We start from the raw sequence: 27,090 nt of genomic DNA on the forward strand, positions 1-27,090 counted from the left end.
GTGGGTGGAGGAAACCAGTAAAGGAAGGTCGAACGCATCTTAATCACGCATCCTGCACAATATGTACACAATACCTGCATGCGCAAGCAGTGAGCCAGTTGGTGTACGTCGGTGTAATGGGGAAAAAGCTCTCGTCCGTGGGATGCATGCCCATCGCAACGCGGTTTCAGTACGACCAAACCTCGTGGTTGACGGCCTGTTCCATGTGAATACCAGCCGATGTACCTCCACACCCCAGTTGCGCTCCTGCAATATTCAGGCTCCAACGGCGAATGCCCGATATGCGCGCTTTACGGAGCAAACCTTGACACCACAGAAGACGGCAGCTCCAATCGCGAAGCCCACATGTCACTACTGCAGCTTCCCTGGCCGCTCTTCACAGCCTTTTCGAGTCATGAGAGCATAGGTTCTGTTTCCCAGCCTTGAGCAGATTAAATTGCCTTTTATCATGTACCATCCGATTGAATCCCAACTCGGCCAATTCACTTGCAGGCGCCTAGAGAATATGCGGCCTATAGGGTCCCGGCTAAACAGCGTTGCGCATCTGGAGCGCATTTCCCACGTGGACTCTGGAGCATATCCGTTCGCTTCCAACAAAAGCAGAGGTGTTCCAGGCGGGAGCAAATCGGTCGAGATTGTACGACAGGATATTCATGCACGCTATGACCCCGGATCGACGCAGGGAACAGCAGACAGGCGAGCTTCGTGGATATTGCGTGAGCGGCAAGGGTGAACCACAACCAGCCAGGCCAGGGATTTCGGATCGGAGCGGCCGCCAAAAGTCAATATCGACGAGCCCCTGGGTGGTTGAAGGGCCGAGGCAACACCAGGCTATAGAGCATGTGATTTATAGGCCAAACAGAGAGAACAAGAGTTCGAGATGTTGTAGGCGTGCGCATGGAAAGCATACTTGTGAAGCCTTCTCCTTTGGGGAGAGAATTGGAGATCGTCTTGAGTTTTGAACCATTTCGAAACATTATGCGATTCAAATCGAACGGCAGTCGACGCATAACGCGTCTCGGAGAAGCGGTTCGGAAAATAAGGGATGGGACGGTGCGCAAGCACGATTGGGAAGTCGGCTTCAACGCGCCGGCTATTCGCAAGTGGCATGCATTCTGCGAATAACGTCCATCAGAGTATCGTTTTCCAGTGCCGCCGCAACCCTCTCCTTGTCTCCGAGCTGCTTGTTCACCGCCTCGTCCGTGCTGTGGGTGCCCTTCTTTACGCGGACGTCAACCCTGAAGCGCGGCGGCAAGGCTTGTTCGAGCCTCACTCTGACCCCCAAACCAATGACGGTGGCCAGAGAGCAATGGGTGATGGTAGGGGTGATTTCTACGACGACGGTGCTAATCTTTGAGTGAGGAGACGTGGGCGGGTATATGTGAATATCTGGCAAGTTGACCACGGCCAGTGAGCCCAGCGATAGGGGGTGCTCAGGGTCTGATATGGAGGAGATGAGGTCTGTCATGCAGCAAGTCATCAGCCAAGGGATGGACACAAGGCAATAGACACCCCTGAAACACAGGGGAAACGCACTGAAAGGCGGCCTACCATATATTTCTAGCTCATCGATGTCCTCGACCGAATCGTCGTCGGAGTCGCATGACGAGACAGAGGGCTCGAACGGATCGCTCAAGTATGTATAGGAAGGGACGAGAGCGTCAAACAATCCAGTTCCGCCATCTTCGCGCTTCTTGACGGATGACTCCCTGCGACGCGAGGGCAGGTCGGAGGGGTTCAGGATGGTGGGGTTAGCGTTATCCTTGTCGAGCTCCATGGCGGTCCGACGATGAGGGAGAGCTGGAGGCGGTAGTGTCGATGGAGTGGGCAAATGCGCTATTGCGAAGGTCGTATAGTGGCTTGCGGACCCTGGCTGTATTGGAAAATGAGCGGTAACAAGGTGGTGGTGCAGGGATTGCGGAAGGAGAGGAATGGTGGTGGGAAATCCATGGATGTCAAGAAATGACAGGAACGCCAAGACTCACCCCTCCTTCCATCCAGTCTCCCACGTCGGCACCACCGATGCTGATCGCACAGACACGGCACAGACAGTTCCGCCCTCCAGTGTGCCCATGCGCAGAGCACAGACGAGCTTTTACAAAGCCATGGAATTCACTCAGAGGAGGTGCTGTTGAGTGATCACCTTAGGTGATTGGGTGCAGATTGAGCAGTGAGCAGCTGTGGAAGCGATCCATGATGGTAGTGGATGTGCTCTGCTATATGAGGCTCGCTCAGATAAGTACGTGCATCTGATGATTCACGGCAGACGGCTCTCTATGTTACCGCTGTCGAAATACTCGGTAGGTTCTGCTGCTCATGCTCCTGCTCACATGTCCCACAAGACGAACTACAAGTATATGGTATGCGGAGCAGAACTGACAGGCGACCATCCTGTCGGCAAATCATCGGGACAACAGGCCAGGCGCAGGTGTGATATCGAAAGGTTGTGGAGACATTTTGAAAAAAGCAAGCACACGAAGACTGGCCGGGGGAAGGTCGAGCGTTGCCAAGGCGCCGGCTGTGCTGCGCTGTGAGATGGCGGGGAGAATGGCGGCTTCTATGGGCTTCGAAATTCCTTCTCGATGCCTCATGGAAGCTCCGCAACGAATGTCGCTCGCCCGAAGATTGAGGTCAAAGATGCTTATCGCGTAGATGGCGTTTGTGTGGGCCCTTCAGGTACAAATACAGCCGCTTGACCACCTTCGCTACTACGAACCAACGAGGCATAACCGTCATACTCGGATACCGTCGACTGCGGGAGCAGCCGGTTGCGTGCCCGGTAAATCATGGGTTCTTGTGCCGGTCGATGGATGTCAGCATTTTGCCGTCGGCGGCAAGAGACGTTCTTCGGTACGGAGGAATGGTGACCTCACAAGAAGAGGCGAGACGGCAAGCGGCGCAGGCTGGCGACGCCCGGCGTGTACTCGTCATGATGGCCGACGAATGTGCGAAACGCAAGTGCAACCTTGTTGGAAAGCCAGGAATTGACCAACTTTCTTGACTTGGGCTGATATATCGCAGTGTCCTCCCGGCTCCGTACTGTTCGGTATAGTATTGTCTCTGAACAACGACAACTGGTGATGGGACGGGCATACAAGTAGTCGCGTGCAGCTGCCGAGTCCTCACAGCACACGGGAGGACCGTGGGATTGGGACCAGCATTGGAAGGCTGAAGAGTGTCTGCAACGTCGAGCCAGCAACCTGGAGCTGCGAGCCGTGACCATGGCACCCTGCTGGCCCGTTGTTTGGCCTTGTCCGTACTCGTATCCCGCGCGGCATGCGCATGCCCATGCACGCCATGGTGTGGGCTGCTGCGACCTGGCTCGAGGGTGGCTGCAGAAGTAAGTAGCTGCAGAAGTGGTGAGCCAGCAGAAGAAGTCGGTGCACAGTCCCGGGAGGTCGCGAATACGAAGCTTGGAAAGGCCATGTACCAAATGATCTCCACCAGCCCTGGAGGAGGAAACAAGATGAAGATTATGCTCCTTCCCTTCCTGATTTCCACAGTACATCGTACATATTGCGCTGCGCTACTGCACCAGGGTTGGGGGCAGCGTTACGCTGAGTCGCTGGACGGAAGGTTCCTGCGTTACTCTGACGACGTCCTTTTCGCCGGTCATCAGAGGGCGGCACAGGGAGGGGTTCCGAGCGAGCGACCACCGTCAGATCTGCGGACTGTCGAATCGCGATTTTGATGGTGATGCTTGTCCACATACTAGAAGGGCCGTCAGCAGAGAGAGGAGCTTCATTCAGCCTTCGTCATGGGCCACACAGGTGGACCCACGGCGGGACCCGTCTGATTTCAAAGGAGACATTGTCATTTGGAGAGGGGGCGGTGGAGTCGTCGTACTGATAGTGTGGTATCCGAGGGAAATGAGGGGGGTTTGGCAGTCTGTCACGGGTGAGGGTAGTGGCTAGCGTCGCTAAGTAGATGATGCGACGCCTACTAGTCAGCCCTAGGCGTCAGAGTGGTGTGGTAGAAGGGTGGAAATAATGAGGGTGCAACCACGAACTCTGTGGTGCAGGCTGTTTCTGGGAGACTGGAACGGTGCGAGAGATTTCTGTGCAACGGACCAAAATTGCACCTTCTCTCCGCGAACAGTATCATCATAGCAGAGGCCGCGTGGGTGAGCAGAACAGGCCGACTCGATCAACAAGTTGAAGGACCGAGTGCAAGTACTTTTGGTACGTATGCATCAACACATGCTCGGGAACGTACAAGTAGAGACCGTAGAGCGGCAGGGACACATCAGATCATCAGCCATTATTGTTGCAAAACGGCAAGGCTCCCTGTCTGCGCAACTTTCTCCCATCGTCCGCTGCAATCATGGTCCATGGTCGATGGTCGATGGAGACGGCGCCCTGTGTTGCACCGTGCCCGCCCTTGCGAGCGTGCCATGCGAGCCATGGAGGCCCTGCGCAACCCTCCGAAGTCCCATAAAAGATGCAGATGACATGGCCTTCATATTGCCCCTTATGCGAGTAGATATCTGCTGGATGCATTCCCATCAACGCTCACCGCCGCCAAGCTTCAGTCTGCGCACGCCGCTCGCCGCACACCCATCTTCAACGCCATCTCCAACCCGGTCCTCCCTCCCCTTCTCTGCCCAGCCATCATTAATCATTAGCGGGGGAGCTTCAGGTGTCGCGCTTACGGCACGCCACTAGCCTACTACAGGGAGTCTACTTGCATTGCTCTCACTCACTTGGTCTGCTCACTACTGCTCCGTGCTCTGCAGGCGGCTGAACACCCGGCCCTGGTGTTTCTCTCCAGACCTCTCCTCCTCCACTGCTGCTGATGCGGTATATTGCCATGGGCCCGGAGCTCCATCGCGCGTAGTCCCAGTTTGCCCACCGCCGTCTTCCCTCCTGCCTCCCTCCGCCTCTCTCGCCGTTGCACTCTGGCGCTCTCAGAATCCTTTAGGTGTGCCGCCCTCGATTGGTTCTCGTCCCAACTTCCGGCCGTCACACTTCGCTTTGGAACGGCCATCCTGGGAACCGACAAACCCCGCAGCCACACTGCCACCACCACTCCTCCGCCGCCACCTCGAGTGCGCTCGCTGTCGGTCCGTCCGTCCATCGCAACATCGAACCCTCAATCCCCTTCTCCTGCTCCGCCTATTTAGGTAGAGACGATGGCCCCAGACACATCGGGTGGTGGTCGGCCGCTGCTGCCTCAAACGGCCCAAATGCAGAGCTTCACCTTCGCCCCGCCGACCTTGCCGCCTCGGGAAACCCAGCGCAGTAAGTTGCTACCACGCCCAACACCAGCACACACCCCTCCACATACGTCCACTCGCTCACTCACTCACTCACCATGCTATGCAGATTATGTCTTCGTCGACGAGCACAACAGGCACAAACGCCTCAAAGGTGCGCCCTCCTGCTTGCTGCCGCTGCCGCTGCCGCTGCCGCCACCCGCCCTTGCAGCATGTGTACTGACCCCAAACAGTCATGAGGGCATGCGAAGGTTGCCGAAGACGCAAGATCAAATGCGATGCCGCCACTACCAATTCCTGGCCATGCGCTGCCTGCATCCGCCTGAAACTGAACTGTGTCCCGCCAACCGTCAGCTATGAGAAGGATTCATATGCCAACACGCAGACCTTCGAACTCGACACCAAGCCCCTGGAATATGCGCCTCCCCTCGACCCCCATCACCATTTCCAAAGGCACAGCATTGCCGCCATCCCTCAGCCGTTGCAACCCCAGATGCCTGTGGGCATGCAGCCTGCCGTCTCCGCCGCCTACGTCGATGGTATGCCCGTGTACCAGAATGCATCCTATGCCGACCCTCCCGCCCAGGAGCACCTTCAATATCCCTCCGTACCTCAAGGCCCAATGCTTCAACAGAATATGGCCTACCCGAATCAGCACATCTACTCCGAAGCCCCAACCGCTGCGCCCGCCGGGAGCATGAGCCCAATCGAGAGCGAGGCTACCTGGAGGACCGAATCCATGACCACTCTGACCGACGCTCTAGGTGAACTCAAAATCGAATATGATGCAGTTGGTGAGTCCTCCCATGTCTCGCGCAGAGAACTGCGTCTGACTTTCGTAGCTCCATACATTGCGAATCAGAAGAAAGCGCTCGCGGAAGCTCCGGCTCAGGAGGAATATGAAGTGCAGCTGCCTCTCTCGTCTAGCCTAGACCATACAGTGCGCATCCCGCCCGAGATGATGCCCTCGGACGAGAAAGCACTGCAGTATTTCGAATATTACTTCACCAACATTCATCCCTATTGTCCCGTCATCAACAAGGCATACTTCTATCAACAATGGCAAACAGCCCGCGCATCCATCTCGCCTCTCATGTTGGAGGCTATATTCGCTTGTGCATGCGTCATGTTGGAGCCGGCCGAAGGCAACAAATGGTTGGCCCTCGCATCCAGTCGGTAGACCTGCAGCCTCTCTTGGCATGCCATGACTGACATAAAGACAGAGCATGAGGAAAGCTTCAAAGACGTTTCACGCTTGAGCACCATGCAAGCCATGATTCTGTTGCTCAAGGCGAGGGAAGCATCACCGAAGCGCGGCTACTTCTGGCGTTCATGGATGACGGTAGTGAGCTTGGTGGCAATGGGGAAAGACCTCGATTTGCATGAACACCACGAAACACACCAGATGGGGAGGCCTTGCGGCTCCTCAGTACATGACTGCATCACGAAAACGAGGGTTTGGCACATGCTCTTCGTCTTGGAGATCATGGTTGGCGGTCCACAAGGTGAGCAGAAGAGGAAGAGTAGAGTCTTGCTATGTGCTAATGACCTCAGGTCGCCTTGACTTTGGAGTCGGTCTGGACACCGTTGATTTTGAGATGCCGCGGCCTACCCCTGCGCTCGATGCCACCGAGTACCAGATTTCCCGACAGTTTTCCCAGTACATACGTATCATAAAGAACATATACGAGACATGTATCCTATATGGGAGGCTCAAGAAGAAGACCAACGATTGGGGCAGGGACCCCACCTTCATTGCTCACAACAAGGATTTTCCCGCTTGGCTGCGGGATCTTCCCGAGGACATGCAGATTGTCTATCCCCCGGACGGATCGATACCATGGATCCCTTCCCATTACATTGCAAACATGCACACATATCACTACTTAGGACACATTATGCACCTGCGTCCTCAGCTACACGTCGTATCCGACCCCAATGACAGTGCCTGGAAGCAGGCCATGGCTTCGGCGTACTCGGCAGCGAAGAACATGTGCAAACTGCAAGAGGCAGTACTGAAGGTCTATGGTCTGCCCGGACTATTGTTCATGCAGAGAGGCATATCTTTCACTGTTTACGCAGTGCTCACCTGCATCATGCTACACCTGGTGAGTGGACTTTCGCGACATGCAGCCGCATGGCTCTAACCATACCAGGTCGCGATAACTAGTCCGGATCCTGACCTGAATAACGATGCTAGGGAGTTCTTTGTACGGCATATGCGGATTCTGGAGCAGTGCACCGGGGTATTGCCCATGCCGGAGATGCAACAACAAGTGAACAATTTGCGCCAGGCCTTTTCTGCAGATGTCACGAAGCCCTTCGAATTGAAGCCGACATTCCCCTTCGGAAGCCCTCAAGTCACCACCCAGGCCAGCCCTTTGAGCAACGACGGCTCCTACCGAACTCGTCTGCCCAGCCAACCTTCACCGGTGGATCAACCAGGTCAGGTCAACTACCATGCACACCCTATCACTCCACCAATCTCGGCTTCCGGTCACGAGTCGAAGGCTGACTCTCCCGTAGCTCAGTCTCTGGTCATGATGGCTTCCGGTCAAAGGGCTCCCCAACCGGCAAATATGCCGATGCAAGAGCCCGTGCAGTGGAATCCGCAGAGAATCTTTGAGTGAGTGCTCTCTATTCGCTGTCTATGGTCCATATCTAACAGGTTTTCAGTCAATGGAATGTAGCCTTTGGTACGCCTGCTCCTCTCAGTGCATCCTCACAAGCATCCCCGCCTCTAAGACCGCCTCCCGCAGGAAACTATGAGGTCCGGACGCCTCAGGAACCTAACCAGCCGAATTACCAGCTACCGACGATCTCTCCCCAGCCCAACAACCTGCAGGGCGCACAACCGCAGCTTGCACCCGCGACCGGCTACCCGGCACCGAACACATCCTACGTGACTCCCACCATGTGGCAAGAAGTCGTTGCAAGCTCGTTCCCAGACAACCTGAAGCGCCGATGGGACCAGGGGAATCCGGGATTGACTGACCAGTCCATGTACAAGAGGGCGCGCTGATATCGCCGAGCAGGCCTTGGTTGCTAAGAGCAATAGAGCATCCCGGTGGTCAGATTGCGCGGCTCCTGCTACGTTCGCTCCGTCTGAGCCAGCCTACAATCAGTGACGTATAAGGTCACTAGGTAGGCTTGAGTCAACTCGAGGCGGCAACGATTGATCTCGATTTGCCACACCAGGCGGGAAGCAGATACGGGAGTTTGCACAGGGTCGAGCGGCCCGCTAGTCTGCGATGATGCGAGATCGAAGGATGCGGAGCCGATACGGGGATGAAGCTAAGCGGGGTAATGAGGCCGCATATCCGTCACCATACAACAAGGAGTTTCGATCAGCGACGCCAACACAACGGATTTGCTATAAGCTCGGCCGCATATCCGTCACCATACAACAAGGAGTTTCGATCAGCGACGCCAACACAACGGATTTGCTATAAGCTCGGCCGCTTGAGTCCGCCAGAGCCCCCATGTATATTTATCTCTGTGCTATTTTCAGCGTTGATACCCATCAGGCGCTGCTTTGGCCGGAAAACTTGCATTGGACAGATTTGGGAGGTTGGGCTTTTCCGAACGGATTTTGCACATACGGCGCCAGGGAGCATGGTGCGTAAAAAGTGGTTGGTAATCATCACCATTATTGCTTTAGCGAGGAAAGGACGGTGCATGGTTTCGCGTGTTGTTTTTCTTCGCTGTTTACCTTGTTGTGTATACCCCTCTGTTCTTGTCCGGCGTCTTCCTGACAGACTTGACCTATCTATTCCGTATAATTATTCAACATGATATCTGGAGGAAAGGGAATACTTACGATGCAGGACCCTTGATGCCTCCCACGTGGCAACTCTCGAATAACCTGGTTAACGACAGATCTTGGTGGGTGCACCATATCTATATTATATTAAAGCCCCCGCTCAACTCTTCCTCCAATCGGCAACGAGGCGACTTTGCACGAGTGTGACGGTGTTCTGGACCTGCTGAGGGCAAGAGTGGGGCGTGCGCCGTTCCGTGCCTGAAAGGGTAATTTGGGAGAGAGGCGAGGCTGGTGCAAGGGCCGAGGGTCGGTGCATGTGATGATGTGATGTGACTATCATTCAATGTTCTTTGACTTAGTGTACGGAGCATGCGTGACATCTTGAACGGAGTTTATTGGAGTGGTTGGAGGACACTAGATTTGATAAACTCGCGACCCCATACTGTGTAGATGGAGTTGACCCAAAGGTGCGGACGTGCACCTGGGAGTCAATTGGCAAAAGGTTCTGGTACGTACGTACATTCACGCAGTATTTACGTTGGACTACGAATATGGATTAAGGTTTTGTGAGCTTTGCTGGTTCAATTGGGTTTATGTTTTTTGACTCTGCTTTCAGAGGTTCGGAAGGTGTCTCGGTGCTGCTTGGGAAGCTGATTAGCTACATAGCATGGTATGTAACTACGGCCTGGGTGCGAACAACACTTCGTCAAGTCTATCACTTTGTCTAGAGGAGAAATCCTTGAGTACTGCAAGGACACCCGTGACTGATCGCGACCAGGCGACGACTTGTCACTAATTCGGTCAAGGGATTAGAAAGCCGATGTTCCCGTTTCATCAGCTGCTGCGTCCTTCATCTACAATTCACAATTATCTATCTAGCAATCCACATGCATGACTAGGCGGTGAATTGATTGATCATCACATGATACCGCGTTTCCCCTAGGCCTAGGGCTCCCACGCGCAACACCAGGCGGGGCATCCACGCGTCTTTAGTCATGGGCAGTGCCTTGCTCGTGTGAAGGCGCCCGGCAGGATCAAGCCCGGCGCTGGGCGGTCAGAGAAGGGCCTTTCCCAACAAGCTAAGCTAGGTAGGTTTGTCGTCATTTGTGGTTGTTTCCCGCTCTCATAACGATCCTTCCTCCTGACCAACTCACCAACTCACCGCTTCCTCGTGTCGTACCCAGGTATGTACGCCATTCCTTTCCACAGATATAAAAGCCGCCCGTTGCCCCATTGCCTTTCTCCTCCTTAACACCAATCTCCATCAGCCTTGAGCATCGACATCGATTCGTCTGACGTCCATAACAAGTGAATTAGAACAACAGCGATACAGCAAGTATGACCAAGGGATCTTCGGGCTCCACCTCCAACTCCAACTCGGGCTCAGGCTCAGGCTCTGGTTCTGGGACCTCCGGCAGCGGTGGAGGGTACACGTATACGTCGTCGGGGACGAATAGCCAGGTATGTCTGACTAGATATCCTCTCGACATCTGCTCTTTTTGGATCTCAGTGCTGGAAGATCCGTGTACAAACACGTCATCATTTCCACTGCAACCGACCCCACTAGAATTCCTCTCTTGCACCGAAACGCACACCAAACCTTCTCAACCCCCCATCGTCCGCTGACAAACTGGCTGACGCCGACATAGGGCAACCACTACTGCTCCCGCGACTACGGCTCCAGTGCCTCCAACAGCAATAGCTACCACTACTCCAATGCCAATGGATCGTACTACTACAGCAACCCCAACGTATGCTTATAACCCTCCTATGACGTTGATGCGGCTGCTGACGTTGTGTGTCAAACAGGGGTCTACCTACTACAATTCCGGGAACGGGTATTCGAGGTACAATTCTGGAAACTAAACGCTGGGTTATGAGGCTGTCCCAGCACTCCATGGACTGTTCATGGTGAGCGAAATGCTGGAACCGATGCTTGGTTACGCTGGTGAGGCGAGGTATTAAACAGCGGCGGGTTATGGATACTCTTCGATGTATGCTTAGACTCTTCGGAACTGAGAATGCATTGATGAATGTCGTCATGCCGTGCAGCAGGTTGGGCGGTGGTGATTCAATCAGCAGTTTGCTTTCGTTTCCGTCCTTGGTGCCGTGGGTTCTCTATGACGGTGCGAAGGATGGATCGAAGAACGATATACTGTGTAGATTGAGAGACCAGGCCTGCGCTTGTTGAGGAAAAGATCCATTGCAAGTGTTTGATGTTGTCAGCAGCAACGACAATCACTACCCAATAAGGCTAGCCCCACAATCTTATCCCGTGACCACGCGACACTCCTCCCGCGCGTCATGCCGCGACCAGGACGATGATGAGCAACTTCAGGGTCGGGTCGCGAAAGAGTCTCCTCACCACCACGCAACCGGAATGATCAGACAGTACTTCCAACGAACCAAGACGACGGTTACAGATGCTGCTGCCGCGAATCCTCCTCCTACGAAACGTCGCCGATTGAACGATTCCTCAGGCCCCGGCCTTCCCAATCCTGCAACTGAATCGCGCGATGGTGAGACAGCTGCAGAGTCGAATGGTGGGGATGGAGAGGCGGAAGCAACCGGGCAAGAAGACGGAGGAGTGGAAGGAGAGGAAGAGGAGGAGGTGATAGCGGCTAAGAAGACGGACTTGGAAAGCGCATTACCTGCCGTAGCGAGGACGGATCGGGAGGCCATCGAGGAGTATGAAGCGTTTAAGGCGTCGCAGAGCGACGCCAATGACGGTTTCAACGACAAAGAAGGCCGGAATGGTGGCAGCAACACCGAAACCAGGTTACAGGACAGAAAGTGGGTTCCCGGCAAGAGCTCGATATACGTTGATGCGTTCAATCTGGCGCTGGATACGGTGTTGGAGGAGGAGAGCCATTTGTTCGATCAGGCGGAACGGGAGGTGTTTGCCGTGTGGATGGGGTTGGGATACGAGGCACAGTATTTGTATGTGCTTTTGCATATGCGTCTTCTCTGTCCCGGAGCTCCACATGTCTAAATGTCATCCAATGCTGATAATTGGTATTCTGGCAGATATGTACGGCTCTTCCTGCGAAAGACGGCGGCGTGGCATCGCATTCGCAACTTGGGGTACCATGGCGACATCGCGGACATGGAAGCCGCGGTGGAGACTTTGCAGCGGAGGCGAGAATTGCCTAGCATGTCTACAGGCGCGGATATTCACCCGGGGGAGACGGAGGTTCCTGCTGAGACGACGCTGGGGCAGACTTTCACGTTTGCGGATCGGTCGGAGGAGGAGATTACGACGCTGGAGGAGGCGTCGTCGCTGCTGAGATTGGATGAGCTCAAGGCGCTGGCCAAGGACGCGAAGGTGCAGGGAAAGAACAAGAAGGAATTGCTGAAGGCGTTGAGAAGGGCGAGTCAGAGGCAGGTGGGGTTAGGCTTCGTGGGGTTGAAGAGGTCGGATACGGAGTCTTCAAGGCGATCCTCTGCGTCGGGAATGGATGTAGGGACTACGACTGAGGTCGACGACAGCTGGGATACTGCGTCTGAAGCGAATCGAGATGGCCATTTCCTCCGCAAGATCATGGCCGAGACGGGACCATGTATACGGCTGTCTGCGGCGCCCTTCAAGCTCTTCGAACGGGTCCACCTGGTCTTCTACCGGTCTACAGAATGGACTGAGAAGTCCCTGACGACCATCATACTGGCGAAGATAGCGCGGAGGAATTTCCCAGAATACATCGTCTCCCGCTCCGCGAATATATTCTCATCGCGCTCCTCGCTTTTGGAATTTGAAGCCGCCATTCGGACCCAGCACCGCGTCGACAGTATCCTTGAGTTCAATGGCCGGCCTACGGAGCAGGGATATCAAGAGGTCATTGATATCTTCGAGGCAGTGTATCCGCGCTGGCATGCCCTCGTACAGGAGGAACAACGCAAAGAAGAAACAGTGTACCACAGCGGCGAAGGCGCCTATCTCCGCAGGTTGTCGCCCGCCTGGGTCTATACACGCATCATACATAAAGCGGCTTCTGTGCTCGCGAGACGCAAAGACCATCTCCGCGAGCATGAACTGCTCACTGAACTTCTGCGCCAGAGGCTCTTCCACCACTCGCGGCGGGGCGCATGGTATCAGCGCAAAGCGCTGCTCGAAGAACACTACATGGCCGCCTTGTGCACGGCATCTACCCCGACATCCCCTTCCAGATCCATCGCAAGGAAACATCACGCCCAAAGTCTGGAAGCGGCAAAGAAGCACTGGAAATGCGTCGCGCTGCAGACATGCGAGACGGGACTCCAAGACAACCTCGTGCACCTTATCCACCACTACGACCTACAAAAACGCATCACCAAGCTCGAGAAAGCCCTCCGCATCCCCAAACGCCTGCAACACGACTTCAACCATGTCCCCCTCTCCAAACCCGTCACCGTTACGGTCCGCGGCATCCGCCTAGAACGAAGCGATCCTCCTCCTCCTCCCGCCGCGTCCCGCAACGCAGGTATTTCACCTCTCACCCACTCCAACTCGACCAAAACCATCTGGCTCGACCCCGCCGACCCCGAACTCAAGACCACCTGCACCGTCGAGGAAATGTGCCTCTCGCACTACCGCAGCCAAGGCTGGAAGGGCTACCACTCGGAATCCGGCATCCTGCGCACCCTCTTCGCCTACCTCTTCCACGACATCCTCTTCACCTACGTGCCCAACGTGTTCCAGACGCCGTACCAGACGTGTCCCCTGGACTTGCACACGGATGCCTTCTACCCCACCCGCATCTCCGAGATCAACGCGAGGTTGAACGAGACCTCGAATGGGGCTGCGCCACAGATTGTGAGGAGAGTGTGGGAAAGGGAACACGAACGGAGGACGTGTATTGTGGGATTGGATTGGGGGTTTGAGATCCGGGATTTGGACGAGGTGGTACGGTGTTGGGAGGGAGGCGCGTTGGCGACCGTGTGTAAGGTCCTGGCGCAGGAGTACGGGGAGAGAGGGGGTGGGGTGCCGGATTTGTTCTTGTGGAGGGTGCGGGAGCAGGAGGGGTTCCAGGGAGAGGGAGGAGGAGGCAAGAAGGGGGAGGTTATGTTTGCGGAGGTCAAGAGCGAGAACGATAGGTTGAGTGATACCCAAAGGCTTTGGATCCATGTGCTGACAGGGGCGGGAGTGAGGGTGGAATTGTGCCATGCTGTGGCCGACGAAGTAAGAGTCATTCCATGATACGGCAAATACAAACATAACGTCGTCACTGTTACAATGGCCGCCATGGTCTCGTGCTCAATACGATCGAAATGAGAAAAAGCTTCGATTACTCCCCTTCTGTGAAAACAGCCGCCCTCCTCATCATGACATACACATACATACCAAACAGCTATGCACAACAAAGAGGACACTTAAGCCTCCCACCCCCGTCCCGATGATCACCATCTCCCTCTCCCTCGATGGCCTTCTCCAAACACTCCTTATGCCAAAGATGCCTGCAGGCAAACACCACCAGCGGACTCTTCGCCACGGCGTCCACCGAACCTTCCTCGGCTCCCTCATCTCCATCCTCGTCCACGGCACTCCTGCCCTTCCCTTTCCCCTTCCCCTTCCCACCACACGCCTCCTCCAACCTTCGCCTCAGCCTCTCCCTCTCGCTCTTCTCCCAGCTTTCCCATATGACACTCCCTGCGCCAGGTCCCCAAGCTCTCCTCCTACATCCCTCGCAGACCTGGCCTCTAGGTCTCCAGCCGCGTTGGCGCAACTCCGTAAGCTCCCTAACGCCTTCAAAACCTTCTTTATCGAGGAAGCGGTTCGCGAGCGAGAGGATCGTTTCTTCAAACGTGTAAGCTGCGAAGATTTCCTGCAGTACGGCGCGGAGGTCGCTGAGCGAAGGGGACGAGTTTGTTGCGCGCGTAAGAAATGTACGTAGAACGCGGAGGAAGGAGGGGTTGGTCTGGGGTTGTGATTTCCGCCGGTGGGGGGTAGGACGGTCGTTGTTTGCGGGCAAAGTGGTGGCGGCTTTCTGAGGTGGGATGCTGGTGGAGGCGAGGAGAGCGGAGAAGGTATGTTGAACTGATGAGCGCAACGTGGCTGTGATTTTGTTCGTGTCGATTGGTCTGGAGTGTGGAGTCGAGGAGGATATGAGAATGGTGTGTAGTCCAGAGATTGAGGAAGACGCTTCTTTGGCTAATGTGACAACCTTGTCTACCAGGTCCAGCCATAGAAGCTCGTCAAGGGCGAGATCCTCCTCTTGCACCTCACCATAGGCTGACTTGCGACTATCAAGATATGATTCTGCAGAGCGATCCATGGACTTTGTCTGCCCTTGACAGAGCCATATGCCGACCTTCACATACTTCTGAATATCATTGAGAAGGTCTTCTACGGTCTCTTCCGTATTCGCAGCATCCGGCGTTTCTGCTGCAGCGCCCACAAGTCCTGTGAGAGCGGTCTGTAGCGTGCTAAGGTGTCTCACCAGCCGATCCATTGCGTCCTTGACAAGACCATCACGGGCCATCAGCACGACGGCGGCATCGACTATCCCACTCTGTTCTAATGCAGGCAGTACGGGACCGAGTTTGAGATCACCTGAATTCAGTAGACTGACAAAGTCGGCAACATGCGCGCTGTTATATCTGCACATAAGCTGCACGTAGCGCTCATTGAACCCAGAGGGAAGGTCTTCAGGTGGAAGAGGCCGCTCTCCCGTTGGCGACGCCTCCGGCTCGATCAAAGAATTCAGGTACCGATACTGGAGCCCAGGGTCATTTTCCAAAGCATCCAGGACCGGCAGCAGCATGTCGGGCGCGTATCGATTAAGAGTCAACGCAGCTCTTGCCGCATCTATAGCGGCTAAATCAGAAGCTCGATTGACGAGTATCGCTTTGATCTCCTTGATTTGCTTTTTCGGCATGTCCCGCGCCGGTCGCAAGCAATCTGCAATGCAGTCAAAAACCTCCTCACCACTTTCAGTGTCATTCAGATACGTCTCGATGAGCTTCGGATACTGTTGCGAAGCCTTGTAGACGGCCTTCAGAACACGATGGTATCCGGCGTCTTCAAACAAAGCAACCAAACTTAGTAGATCCGGAGGATGGTAGACAGAGAGCAGGTATTCCACAGACAGCTGACAATCGTCCTTCACTGCGTCGATTGGGTAGTGGCAAAGTCCAACTAGAACTTTATGCAGCGAAGTGCCCGGTAGCAGTATGTGCTGGGGGTATTTCGGAAGATTCCGGGCAACGAACATGTAAAAGTAGATGATATCCTCAGGGTCGAAGTTGTCCTCGGTCATAATGCCGAGAAGGATGTTGATTATAAACTGGCGTGTGGGCGTGAAAGCAGCGCCACCACGTAGGCCATTAAGTTGATGTAGGGCTCCGCTTTCTTGGTCCTGGTTGAGGAAGCTATCTTCAAATGCTTCGTTAAGCATACTCATGAAGCTGGAGGTATCGAATTCAAGGGCCAAGTGAAGGTAAGGGAATGACGGTTCATTGCTTTTGTCACCCCGCGTGAGGACAACATTGTTAGAACCGGGTGGCCACGGGATGTTCTCTCCTGAGAACAGAAAGCTATACATGTCTTTCTTGGCCCGATAAGCCTGATCATCGTCCATGAAATCGCCACCAGGGTAAACCCTGCCAGTGAATGTGTAAGCCATGTATGGAAATATCTTCATAGCTGAGTCTAGGTGGATGCCCTGCTTGTCGCCATTGGGAGCCTCCTTACCAACCTCGCCTATCAGAGAGAGCAAGGCGATGAATGGTGTGATGAAGTCCCCAATGGCGCGTGTCCAGACATATACCAGGGCGTCATACAGGTTGTATTGCTGGCAAAGGGTGGTGACTTGGTTGATATCCATTGTGTCGGTGCTGAGAGAACATATCATCTCCTCCAGCGTACTTGCGCGACCGGACGAAGCGTAAAATGTAATAAGTTCCTTCAGCGCATATGGGGGCACGGCAGTAATCTCCTCATCGAGTATGTACCGCTCAAGGGTCTCAAAAAAGACCTTTTCCGCTGAACCTTGCTTGAAAGCTTCGTAGACATCTTCGAAAAGGAATTCCAACTCTTTCATCTTGATGCATGCGCGAAAGCAGACCTCTGCGAGCTCGGGCAACTGCTGTTCCTCTGCTGGATGGTCCTGAGCGAACGTATACTTGAGTGATGCTGAAATCATGTCAATGAGTTTTTCCTGGACCAGACCATGTCTTGCCTTGTCATCGGCAGGCAGCCCGACCGTTAGTTTATTCGTGTCCCCGACAAAGTACGAAGTCGCAAGGTTTATGGCAGCGATGAAGTCACCCTCATCCATCAACGCAAGTAAGCGGTCTGCCCAATTGGACAAGGTGCCGATTGAAATGTCATTGACGCCGAGCAGGAACAGTCGACCTTTGTAGGCACGGAAGCTCATATAGAAGGCGTCCGCGACGACGCCATGCATCGACGTATCTTCCTCGTCAAGTTGTTCCACTACAAGTCGTAGTTGCCGCGAGAAAAGGTCCGCGTGATAGATGTGTTTCTGTAGTAGGTCAAAACTGTCGGTCACTCGCAAAGCATCGGGGGTATCTTCTAAAATCACTAAACGCTGGCTGATCGTGAGGACTCCAAGTACGGATCTGCTAAGCCATTGCACTGCTACAATAGCTTCTTCGCATTTCCACCTACTGCGGGGATTGAAATGCAGCTCAGTGGGCTTTGGCTTTTCGTTCGGGGGTGGCGTGATACAAGTCACATCCAAAATTGTAAGAACGTTGGACCAGCAATACACCAACTTCGTTTTTGAGATTTGCATCGCCAGGTCATTCGTGGAATGCTTCAGTTTGACTGCTGGAAACCAAGCAAGGCACCCACTCAGCGTGCTGTGTGGTGCAATTTCCTTCGGCCTCAGCGCCTTGTGCTGAGTCTGTGCCACAGGTGTAGTGGATACGATGACCAAGAGATAGGGAGTAAGAAGTGCCGTAAGTCCCATGTCGTCTGTCGGTTGCTCGACGTTGCCAAGCGGGAGTGGTGCGAAGGCAAGCACAGAGCTTGGCTTGCGCGGTCGCTCTGATGACTTGATGACCAAGGGATATCTACCCAATATCCGAGTTATCTTCACGGTCCGTGCAATCGCTCCTAACCCTCTAGTCGCAAGGTGAGAGAAAGCCATCCCACCATCATCGGCCGACACAAGAGCAGTATGTCGAGTACCAAGGAATCCAACATGCAAAATAGCGACACCTGAGACGTGCCCATCGGAGCGCCTATCATCCAAAGTCGCTCGGTCCAGCGGGGGTATGTGAAGGAAGGGTTTTGCCGGTCTTGAGAGCTCCCAGGTGAATATATGTCCAGTCGCATGCCCGCCCGCGACGGTTGTATGATCGGCTGAGATAGCTAGAGCAGTCACTGGGCCGCATTCTATAGCTATTATATAATTAGAAAGCCTGGTTAACAACATGTTCGGCCGACGTACCCTTGGTCCCAGGGCCAATGATAGATTTCAGGACTTGTTGATAATCGAACACGAGGATGAATCCTTTCGAGGTTCCTACGACAAGTGACGCCGCCACTGACAGACATGTTGGTCGGCCGAAGTTTCGCTTGCCTGCCTCGGAAAATACCTGTCCCGTTATTTTCTTCAGTTTTGTCCATCGAACAACCTCCCAAGGCGCCTGCGGCGTATCGGCTTCGTCTTGTTGAAGTTGAAAAAGTCGATTACTTGATATAGAAGACTGACGCGATTTTGGAGACAAGAACGCAGGTGTGGACGCGCGTGGTGTGCTTAACGGCGAGGGAGACTGCCGAGCAGAGAAACGCCTTTCGAAAGGCTGGAGGGAAGTAGGCCTATGGGGACGCAGGGAAGTGTATGATGCCGGGACGCTGCTTCCAGGGGAGGAGACTCTAGACCCCTGAGACATCAGATGAAGCCAATATGATATCGGAGATCAGAGAACATACCTGTATTGACGGAGTGTCGTCAAGTGCGGAGAGGGAGTCTGGAGTAGTTGCACCTAGTGCAGGAAATCCGATGGGAAGATCCGAGTCCAGTCCCCCTTCAACAGTGTTTGTGTGACCATGTTTGTGTCTGGCGAAGGTGAGTTCATTGCCGGTATCAATAAGCGCGGTGGAATTGCGCTGTTCTTCGTCGACCGAGCCAGCATAGCCTATACTTTGTGTATCCGTCGTCCCTGATCCATCCTGCGGCTCAAGACAAGAGTCAGCTGCAACCAGCCCAATGCTCGGGGTATCGTTGTCATCATTGGGGGCGTCAGTGAGGCTCCCGCCCGAATCTGAGCTCATGAGGTTTGACTTCTGCCGCGCATTGCGTCGCGGCCGGGTATTATGGCTCCACTTGTTCCTTAGTTATCCGTTGTTGTGAACACTTGCTCCTTCGATTGAGTCCGTGACGAGCAACCCTGCTCTTCACTTCGTTGCGGGGGGAGGATGGCGCCGGATCGCAACGCGTAGGAAAAGTGCGTGGGTTTAAATCTACTGAATGTAGAAGCGGAATCTCTCTGAAGGAGGCGTCGCAAGGGCGCGGAGTCGGCGCAGGAGCAAAAGCTCACAAGCTATTCGGGTAATGGCTGTGAGGCCGCAGCTTGCTGCAAGCTTCATGATCAATCAGGCGTTGTCGTCAATCATTGATCTTGGCAAACGCCAAGCCAGTGGTTCCTACTATGTAGAGATTGGGGGCCCAAGCTCCAGAAATAACCTCACCTCACCAATTCTACCTGTGCCACAGGAACAACAGCGAAAAGCATACCGGCCGGTACCACTCTTGTAAACGCGCAATGTCTTCGATAGGGCCGTCCCCCTCGCCACACCATGCGAAACGAGGCCGCGATGCCGACAACGACCGCTCTCCTAGTCCACAGTCCAGCGAAAAGCGCCGCAGGATTCTAGGCCCAGCACCACCACCAGCCTCCGACTCTGCACCTAACCAGTCGCCCACGCGTGTTCTTGGCCCTTCATTACCTCCCACATCACCATCACGCTCCAGCAGTCCGGAGAATGCTGTCGAACCCGCACTGCCTGGACCTGTGAAGATCCCTCGGGTCATTGGGCCATCTGCGCCTCCCGCTCCTCTTTCCGAGATACCACACAGCCCGCCTTCAGACGATTCAGACAGTAGCGACGATGAGTTTGGTCCGGCGGCCCCGCCTTTAGGAACTGACTATGCGGGTCACGAGGAGAGATATGCGTCGGCTCAGCCCTCTGTGTTTGACACAGATCCACAGTATGCAGAACACGCAAAGAAGACTCAACGTGATGAGTGGATGACGATGCCCCCAACCCAAGATGATCTTGCGGCACGAATGGACCCCACTAAGCTACGCGCTCGGAAATTTAACACAGGAAAGGGTGCACGTGGAGCCGGCTCAAGTGGGAATGGCATGGGTGTCTGGACAGAGACACCTGATGAGAAGTTGAAAAGGCTTCAAAATGAGGCTCTCGGGGTGTCTGCCCCAGCAAATATGGATGGTACCAGTAAATACCCTAGAAAAAGTAAGGAAGAGGAAGATAAGGCGAGGCGCATTAGAGAAAAACTTGATGCGGCGAGGGGAAAGAGCCTTATGGAGCAGCATAAGGAGGGCGGAGGAGGCAAAGATAAGGAGGACGACCCTAGTAAAAGGGGATTCGACTGGGAGAAGGATATGGGCACGGGCATGAGGATCGGAGACAAGCAGCGTAACGAGATGCTTAAAAGGGCGAAGGGATTCGGGGACCGGTTCTCGAGTGGGAGCTTCCTCTAATCACGCTACGATCATCTCCATTATACCGCTCGAGGCCTCACGATATTCATCTTCGGTCGTCCTGCATGTTCAAGTTGTTGATCATAGATTGCGTTGTGGGGGCATCATTGACAGACTCTGAATGTGTGAATAGTTTCGGAATGGGAATATATCCTGTAAGTCCCCTTAATGGACAACATAACCTTTCTCAAACCTCGTAAACGGCGATAATGGCTAATAGGAAAGAGGCGTCGCTGAGCTCTATGTCATTTCTATACCCAGTCTGGGGTTCCTTGCATGCCAGCATCGTCCTCCGAAATCGTTTCCTTTTTGTAGATTCCATCAGTCTTCTTCTGTGAAACCCCCCATTTTCTCGTCTACTCCCTGCTACCTTTAGGCCTCGGCAAGGCGGAGTTGCGTGGCTTTTGCCACCGGCCGCCATTCACTACCGCCTCCAAATTCTCTTGAAATCGCTCTGCAGGTGAAAGAGAGCCCCACCGTTCGGCTGGCAACCCCAATCAAAACAGAACGGTTGCCTCACCGACATTGCGCCTCATGAGCGTATATCTTGCTGCCGCCGAGACTGGAAGCGCACCGGGGTCTTACGCCTTCCCCTGCCCTACATATTCTATCTCTTCCTATATAAACACAACCTCCCTCCGACTCACCTTTCTCCCAACCACAGCGCCCCATCTCCACCGTCGCCCCCCGTGCGAAAGCACAAAATGCCACCCAAAGTTTTGAGGCGCGACGGAAATGAGACTCGGACTGCGCTGCGCGTCCAAACCCAAGGCGAAGATGATAGCGACGTCGAGATGGATGATGCCGTGTCCGACCAGATGGCCAGCCCTGTCGCTGCTCGCAAAGCCCCGTCTATGGCCCTGAAGGCTATCAAAGCCCGTGAAAAGGCGCTGGTCGACAAGTTCGCAGTCGTGCAGGCCAACATACAGAACGATCTCGAAAAAGACGATGGCGTTGTAGTGGACTGTTTCTTCCATGCGAAGGAGAAACGCGCTCCGGTAAGGCGCTAATGGCCCATGATTCGCAATTTATGACACTAACATGTATCTGCAGATGGATAAGTCCTACGACTATACCCATCTCATGAAGCTGGTATCACCCATGCCATTTGTCCTGGTGAAGCAGGTACGTAATATCTCGGCCCATGATCGTTGAGATCTTACTGACTCTGGAGACCATCCTCACCGAAGGCGAGTACGCAGGTCATGTTGCCATCTTGGTCAAGCAGTCTTTGCCTTTCCCCTTAATGAGGCTCCCTATCTCCGTTCGTACCAAGGTGCTTAACTTTATGCTCAAGCATGATGAAGAGGCCATCCGGGTTTCTCTCTCCCAGGGAGGAAAAAAGGCAGCATATTCGAAAGAGTTCCACGGCAAGAACACGCTCGCCATCCTTGCGACATGCAAACAGATCCGCGATGAGGCGGCGCCTCTCCTCTACGGCCAAACCTTCGTCTTCCCAGGCACTGGCGCCCTTACCACATTCTTGCTCCAAATCGGCCAATTTAGCAAGTATCTCCGCCACCTTGAACTCGAAACGTACACCGGTGCCTCCGCGCGTACCATGTTCCACCTTCTCGAAAAGGCCACGTCGCTTGAGATACTCCATTTTCAACATATCTCCTCTAATGAGAGGCCGAAAACGGCGGTCAAGAACATATACAACGATGCCTATCCGTGGCTGATGGCCGTTGGTAAGGAATGTCCCACCAAGGGTCTCGAGATTATGCACTTTCACGAGGCGGCATTCCACCGACGTGACAAGAACGAAAATGGAGAGCCCGAATCCATCAAATGGAGCAGTGCAGAACATGAAACACTCCGCAGAGGACTTCGCTTGAAGTTGGAGAAGGCAAGCAGGGCCAATGCATCATCTTGAGGCTATCACGCCCGATCCAATAGTTTCTTATAGCGACTTTCTGGGTTCTTTCGCTTTTGGGTGCGTGATGGCGATTGATGGGCACGATATGGATTTTTCTGGGTGATGGTTTCGGTGCGATGCTTCTTCCCGCTTTTATGCGGTGTAAAGTACATTCACTACAAGTCCTGTACGGGGAAACACAGCCTACTGGTGTTTTAATGATTGCCTCAAAGTATGTCAACTACAGTGAGCGACTTGTGATCACTTATGCTACCGTGGTAGGAAGATATTGCCAGGTGGTCCTGATCAACCCCATTATTGCAGTCTTAGTTGCGGGAGCTGCACAGACTGAGGTGTTGCAAAGATCTCCAGTCCAAGTGAGAATACACCTAGGTGACCGCCACACGGATGAGTCAGCCAATTGCGATCCGTGCGCCGCCGCCAAGTATCTCGAGCTGCAACATCCACAAGCTTCAGCGGCGGCAACCTTATCCCAACAATTCCCACCACTATCCTCTCTGCTGCCACATCGGCATTTCTACCGGATGCCAGTAGTTGCGATTGAAAATGTCTAGTGGTGAGTGTGACAGTCTGCGGGTCCTACCCTGTGCGTGCGCTAATAATCCTGTAGCCGGCAAAAAGTCCAAGGCGCTCGACGCGCCCAAGGGCAACTCCAAGGCGTTGCTGAGCGAAGCCTTCGACAAAGATCTATACGACAGCGGCGACAAATACTCTGGATACAACACCTCCATCGCTGTTCGCGATGAAGACGAAGATATGGACGATGTCGGCGAGATCAACGGGAGGCGGCTGGTTGCGCAATACACGGCCACCAAGGACCAGCTCAACGAGTTTGCGCATGGAGACACAGAGGAGGCGGACATTCTCATGAGTCGAGAGGAGCAGGCCCAGATTGCGTCGCGCGAAACCGATTATCAGAGGCGTCGCTTTGACCGCAGACTTTCACCCTCTGGTGAGGAGAAGAGGAGTTACAAGGAGGTAATGAAAGAGCGCGAGCTAGAGCGCGAAGAGGCCCGAGTGAAGAGACTCATCGAGGAAAGGGAAGCAAAGGGGAACGAAGTTCTCGATCATGTACCCACGCTCAAGGACGGCGCAAACGGCACGGTTGCTGTCAACGGTGATAAAACACCGCCTATGGACAAGTCGACCAGGCGTAAGCGTCGCTGGGACGTTACCAACGAGGAAGAGCCTACAGGAGAGGAGACCAAGAAGGAAGATCGTAGGGACAGTACCAGCGTGGAAGAACGGTCGAAAGAAGAAGTCAAGAAAGAGCGCGGAACGAAGAAAACCAAATGGTCGGACGCGACTCCTGCGGCTGACGCTGCGATGGCCGCAACACCAGCGCCTGATGCACCTGTACGGTCGCGTTGGGATACGACAGCCGCTCCAACAACCATTGCGGGTCCGTCGCCTAGTCCCGGGGTAGTCCCGGGCCCTGTTGCTCCTATGATGAGCTTTGGAACCGACATTTCTTCGCGAAACGCACCTTTATCCGATGAGATGCTAGACATGATGCTTCCCAAGGAGGGATACAAGATCCTGACCCCTCCTCCCGGCTACGAGCCTCTGCGCAGACCAGTTGGGATACCCCAGCTGCCTACAGGTTATAACGGCTTCCTCCTTCCCGAGGAAGGTCCGAGCAATCTGATGGGAAAGCAACTACCGACGGAGATCCCTGGTGTGGGAGACCTGCAATTCTTCAAGACTGAAGACATGAAGTACTTTGGGAAGCTTGTTGATGGTGCTGACGAGAATGAAATGACTGTCGACGAGCTCAAGGAGCGAAAGATCATGCGATTGCTGTTGAAGGTCAAGAATGGCACGCCCCCAATGCGCAAGACCGCGCTTCGACAGCTTACCGACAACGCGCGCCAGTTTGGCCCTGGACCGCTCTTCGACCAGATTCTGCCTCTGCTGATGGAGCGTACCTTGGAAGATCAGGAACGCCACTTGCTCGTCAAAGTCATTGACCGCATCCTCTACAAACTTGACGATCTCGTCCGTCCATACGTTCACAAGATCTTAGTTGTCATCGAGCCCTTGCTTATCGATCAGGATTACTACGCGCGTGTGGAAGGGCGTGAAATCATTTCTAATCTCGCCAAAGCTGCTGGTTTAACTCACATGATCAGCACCATGCGTCCGGATCTCGATCACAACGACGAGTATGTTCGCAACACGACCGCTCGTGCTTTTGCAGTTGTCGCATCGGCGCTCGGAATTCCAGCTCTTTTGCCATTCATCCGGGCTGTCTGCAGGAGCAAGAAGTCGTGGCAAGCTCGCCACACTGGTGTGAAGATTGTCCAGCAGATTCCCATCCTCATGGGCTGTGCCATTCTTCCTCATTTGAAGGACCTCATTGAGTGCATTTCGGAGAACTTGAACGATGAACAGCCGAAAGTACGCATGGTTACTGCTCTTGCGCTTGCCGCACTCGCCGAGGCATCCGCTCCATACGGCATTGAGTCTTTCGACAACATTCTTAATCCCCTGTGGACGGGCGCTAGAAGACAGCGCGGGAAATCGCTTGCAGCTTTCCTAAAAGCCGTGGGCTACATCATCCCGCTCATGGACGAGGAGTTCTCTAACTACTACACCGGTCAAATTATGGATACTCTGATACGCGAGTTCCAGTCCCCGGACGATGAGATGAAGAAGGTCGTGCTCAAGGTAATATCTCAGTCCGCAGGCACTGCAGGTGTCACGCCCACCTTCCTCAAAGACAAAGTTCTGGATGAGTTTTTCAAGCACTTCTGGGTCCGCCGCATGGCTCTGGACAAAAGAAACTATCGCCAAGTTGTCGAGACCACGGTCGACCTGGCTCAGAAATCAGGCGTTCCAGAAATCGTCGGCCGTATCGTGAAGAATCTGAAGGACGAGAGTGAAGCGTATCGGAAGATGACGATCGAGAGTATCGACAAGATTATCAGCACATTGGGTGCGTCAGGTCTTGAGACACGCCTCGAAGAGTTACTGGTCGATGGCATAATCACTGCCTTCCAGGAACAAACGGTTGAAGATCCCATCATCATCGATGGCTTTGCAACAGTTATGAACGCTTTGGGGGAACGCGCGAGACCATACATGACCCAAATCGTAGCAATCATCCTGGCACGGTTGAACAACAGAAGTCCTTCAATCCGTCAACAAGCGGCCGATCTCATTTCGCGGATTACCTTCACCATGTCCAAATGTGATGACGACCCTCATCTTGTGTTGCTTTCCCAGGCACTCTACGAATACTTGGGTGAAGAGTACCCTGAGGTGCTTGGTTCCATCCTTGGCGCTCTTCGAGCTATAGTCACTGTGGTTGGTCTACATGCTATGCAACCTCCGGTCAAGGATCTACTCCCTCGTCTCACTCCCATCCTTCGCAATCGTCACGAGAAGGTCCAAGAGAACACCATTGATTTGGTGGGCCGGATTGCCGACCGAGGTCCGGAGTTTGTTCACGTACGTGAATGGATGCGCATTTGCTTCGAGCTGTTGGAGATGCTCAAAGCTCACAAAAAGGGTATTCGCCGGGCAGCTAACAACACCTTCGGCTACATAGCCAAAGCAATCGGACCTCAGGATGTGTTGGCTACTCTTCTGAACAATCTTCGGGTTCAGGAGCGTCAGTCCCGTGTCTGTACTGCTGTTGCTATCGGCATCGTCGCTGAGAGCTGCGCTCCGTTCACTGTCCTTCCCGCTCTTATGAACGAGTACCGTGTCCCTGAGCTGAATGTACAGAATGGCGTCCTGAAAGCTCTCTCCTTCATGTTCGAGTACATCGGTGAGATGGCAAAAGATTACGTCTACGCGGTTACGCCCCTCTTGGAGGATGCCCTGATCGATCGTGATCAGGTCCATCGGCAAACTGCGGCTGCGGTGGTCAAACATCTGGCTCTTGGATGCATCGGTCTCGATTGCGAGGATGCGATGATCCATTTGCTCAACCTCCTGTGGCCCAACCTTTTTGAGACCAGTCCCCACGTTATTGACAGAATCATCGAAGCCATTGAGGGTATTCGAAACGCTGTCGGCACCCCACTAGTGATGAACTACATCTGGGCTGGCCTCTTCCATCCCGCGAAGAAAGTTCGTCAGCCGTATTGGCGCCTCTACAATGATGCCTACGTCCAATCTGCGGATGCAATGATTCCTGCTTACCCTCATTTCGAAGATGAAGTAATTCGGAGGCACGAGTTGGATATCTTCATCTGATCATCAAACATGTCCGTCCTTCTGTGTATTTTCCGCGGTTCAACAAGTGCTAACAATGTTAGGGCATTATTCACCTTCTCTCCCCCTTGTGGTCACTAATCGCTCTGGATGGCCTGACACGAAGTAGGTTATCTTTGCACAAGTCGATCGAATTGTTCAATGCTCACCGGCGAGCCTCGAAAGGTACGTGCAATTGCGATGCTGTTTCCGCACTGGGACTTGCCACCTCAGCTGCCCTTCACTGTCAGCTGTGAAGGTTCTGTACAATAGCTTTTCTGCATGGGATGGAGTTGCGTGGAAGCGATGGACTACGGAATGGGCACAGAAGTCAGGCTTCGGATGGATTATTGTAGT

At 54.0% G+C, this 27,090-nt stretch overlaps 10 protein-coding genes across 10 annotated transcripts; 7 read left to right on the top strand and 3 right to left on the bottom strand.

Annotated features, from left to right (window-relative positions):
- Positions 1 to 1,093: 1,093 nt before the first annotated feature.
- Positions 1,094 to 1,777, bottom strand: EI97DRAFT_374739 (uncharacterized protein; the record flags this gene model as incomplete). The annotated part of the gene is made up of 2 exons (XM_033795467.1): positions 1,094 to 1,461; positions 1,552 to 1,777. 2 exons carry the CDS (start codon positions 1,775 to 1,777, stop codon positions 1,094 to 1,096), a joined length of 594 nt encoding a protein of 197 aa, XP_033655033.1.
- A 685-nt stretch (positions 1,778 to 2,462) lies between these two features.
- Positions 2,463 to 3,558, bottom strand: EI97DRAFT_294128 (uncharacterized protein). The gene has a single exon (XM_033794473.1). The coding sequence runs from the start codon at positions 3,424 to 3,426 to the stop codon at positions 2,785 to 2,787; it is 642 nt and encodes a 213-aa protein (XP_033655034.1). The 5' UTR covers positions 3,427 to 3,558; the 3' UTR covers positions 2,463 to 2,784.
- A 460-nt stretch (positions 3,559 to 4,018) lies between these two features.
- Positions 4,019 to 4,898, top strand: EI97DRAFT_294814 (uncharacterized protein). Its single transcript, XM_033794475.1, has one exon. It carries the CDS (start codon positions 4,188 to 4,190, stop codon positions 4,662 to 4,664), a length of 477 nt encoding a protein of 158 aa, XP_033655035.1. The 5' UTR covers positions 4,019 to 4,187; the 3' UTR covers positions 4,665 to 4,898.
- A 287-nt stretch (positions 4,899 to 5,185) lies between these two features.
- Positions 5,186 to 8,237, top strand: EI97DRAFT_375360 (uncharacterized protein; the record flags this gene model as incomplete). Its single annotated transcript, XM_033795502.1, has 8 exons — positions 5,186 to 5,240; positions 5,325 to 5,369; positions 5,449 to 6,009; positions 6,058 to 6,387; positions 6,439 to 6,720; positions 6,770 to 7,323; positions 7,372 to 7,841; positions 7,892 to 8,237. 8 exons carry the CDS (start codon positions 5,186 to 5,188, stop codon positions 8,235 to 8,237), a joined length of 2,643 nt encoding a protein of 880 aa, XP_033655036.1.
- A 2,079-nt stretch (positions 8,238 to 10,316) lies between these two features.
- Positions 10,317 to 10,844, top strand: EI97DRAFT_457506 (uncharacterized protein; the record flags this gene model as incomplete). Its single annotated transcript, XM_033800826.1, has 3 exons — positions 10,317 to 10,439; positions 10,628 to 10,729; positions 10,788 to 10,844. The coding sequence occupies 3 exons, from the start codon at positions 10,317 to 10,319 to the stop codon at positions 10,842 to 10,844; spliced, it is 282 nt and encodes a 93-aa protein (XP_033655037.1).
- A 346-nt stretch (positions 10,845 to 11,190) lies between these two features.
- Positions 11,191 to 14,227, top strand: EI97DRAFT_293892 (uncharacterized protein). The gene is made up of 2 exons (XM_033794472.1): positions 11,191 to 11,918; positions 12,006 to 14,227. Exons 1-2 carry the CDS (start codon positions 11,359 to 11,361, stop codon positions 14,149 to 14,151), a joined length of 2,706 nt encoding a protein of 901 aa, XP_033655038.1. The 5' UTR covers positions 11,191 to 11,358; the 3' UTR covers positions 14,152 to 14,227.
- Positions 14,175 to 19,490, bottom strand: EI97DRAFT_416438 (uncharacterized protein). The gene is made up of 3 exons (XM_033796892.1): positions 18,856 to 19,490; positions 18,371 to 18,806; positions 14,175 to 18,321 (listed from the first exon to the last, which is right to left on the bottom strand). The coding sequence occupies exons 1-3, from the start codon at positions 19,195 to 19,197 to the stop codon at positions 14,303 to 14,305; spliced, it is 4,797 nt and encodes a 1,598-aa protein (XP_033655039.1). The 5' UTR covers positions 19,198 to 19,490; the 3' UTR covers positions 14,175 to 14,302.
- Positions 19,491 to 19,613: 123 nt separating this feature from the next.
- On the top strand, positions 19,614 to 20,745 carry EI97DRAFT_295408 (uncharacterized protein). The gene has a single exon (XM_033794476.1). The coding sequence runs from the start codon at positions 19,689 to 19,691 to the stop codon at positions 20,649 to 20,651; it is 963 nt and encodes a 320-aa protein (XP_033655040.1). The 5' UTR covers positions 19,614 to 19,688; the 3' UTR covers positions 20,652 to 20,745.
- A 610-nt stretch (positions 20,746 to 21,355) lies between these two features.
- EI97DRAFT_457510 (uncharacterized protein) lies at positions 21,356 to 22,527 on the top strand (the record flags this gene model as incomplete). The annotated part of the gene is made up of 3 exons (XM_033800827.1): positions 21,356 to 21,649; positions 21,705 to 21,776; positions 21,826 to 22,527. The coding sequence occupies 3 exons, from the start codon at positions 21,356 to 21,358 to the stop codon at positions 22,525 to 22,527; spliced, it is 1,068 nt and encodes a 355-aa protein (XP_033655041.1).
- Positions 22,528 to 23,076: 549 nt separating this feature from the next.
- On the top strand, positions 23,077 to 26,736 carry EI97DRAFT_457511 (ARM repeat-containing protein; the record flags this gene model as incomplete). Its single annotated transcript, XM_033800828.1, has 2 exons — positions 23,077 to 23,086; positions 23,141 to 26,736. 2 exons carry the CDS (start codon positions 23,077 to 23,079, stop codon positions 26,734 to 26,736), a joined length of 3,606 nt encoding a protein of 1,201 aa, XP_033655042.1.
- Positions 26,737 to 27,090: the final 354 nt, after the last annotated feature.

Source organism: Westerdykella ornata (assembly GCF_010094085.1).
Source record: "Westerdykella ornata strain CBS 379.55 unplaced genomic scaffold EI97scaffold_7, whole genome shotgun sequence".
Taxonomy (NCBI): Eukaryota; Fungi; Ascomycota; class Dothideomycetes; order Pleosporales; family Sporormiaceae; genus Westerdykella; species Westerdykella ornata.

Bases quoted from the DNA above. Each gene is read 5' to 3' on its own strand.
- EI97DRAFT_294128 (XM_033794473.1), bottom strand. From the start codon at position 3,426: ATGGCCTTTCCAAGCTTCGTATTCGCGACCTCCCGGGACTGTGCACCG.
- EI97DRAFT_294814 (XM_033794475.1), top strand. From the start codon at position 4,188: ATGCATCAACACATGCTCGGGAACGTACAAGTAGAGACCGTAGAGCGG.
- EI97DRAFT_293892 (XM_033794472.1), top strand. From the start codon at position 11,359: ATGATCAGACAGTACTTCCAACGAACCAAGACGACGGTTACAGATGCT. The intron at 11,919-12,005 runs GTATGTGCTTTT...GTATTCTGGCAG, and splicing joins GGATACGAGGCACAGTATTT to ATATGTACGGCTCTTCCTGC.
- EI97DRAFT_416438 (XM_033796892.1), bottom strand. From the start codon at position 19,197: ATGAGCTCAGATTCGGGCGGGAGCCTCACTGACGCCCCCAATGATGAC. The intron at 18,807-18,855 runs GTATGTTCTCTG...CTGATGTCTCAG, and splicing joins ACGACACTCCGTCAATACAG to GGGTCTAGAGTCTCCTCCCC. The intron at 18,322-18,370 runs GTACGTCGGCCG...ATTATATAATAG, and splicing joins CATTGGCCCTGGGACCAAGG to CTATAGAATGCGGCCCAGTG.
- EI97DRAFT_295408 (XM_033794476.1), top strand. From the start codon at position 19,689: ATGTCTTCGATAGGGCCGTCCCCCTCGCCACACCATGCGAAACGAGGC.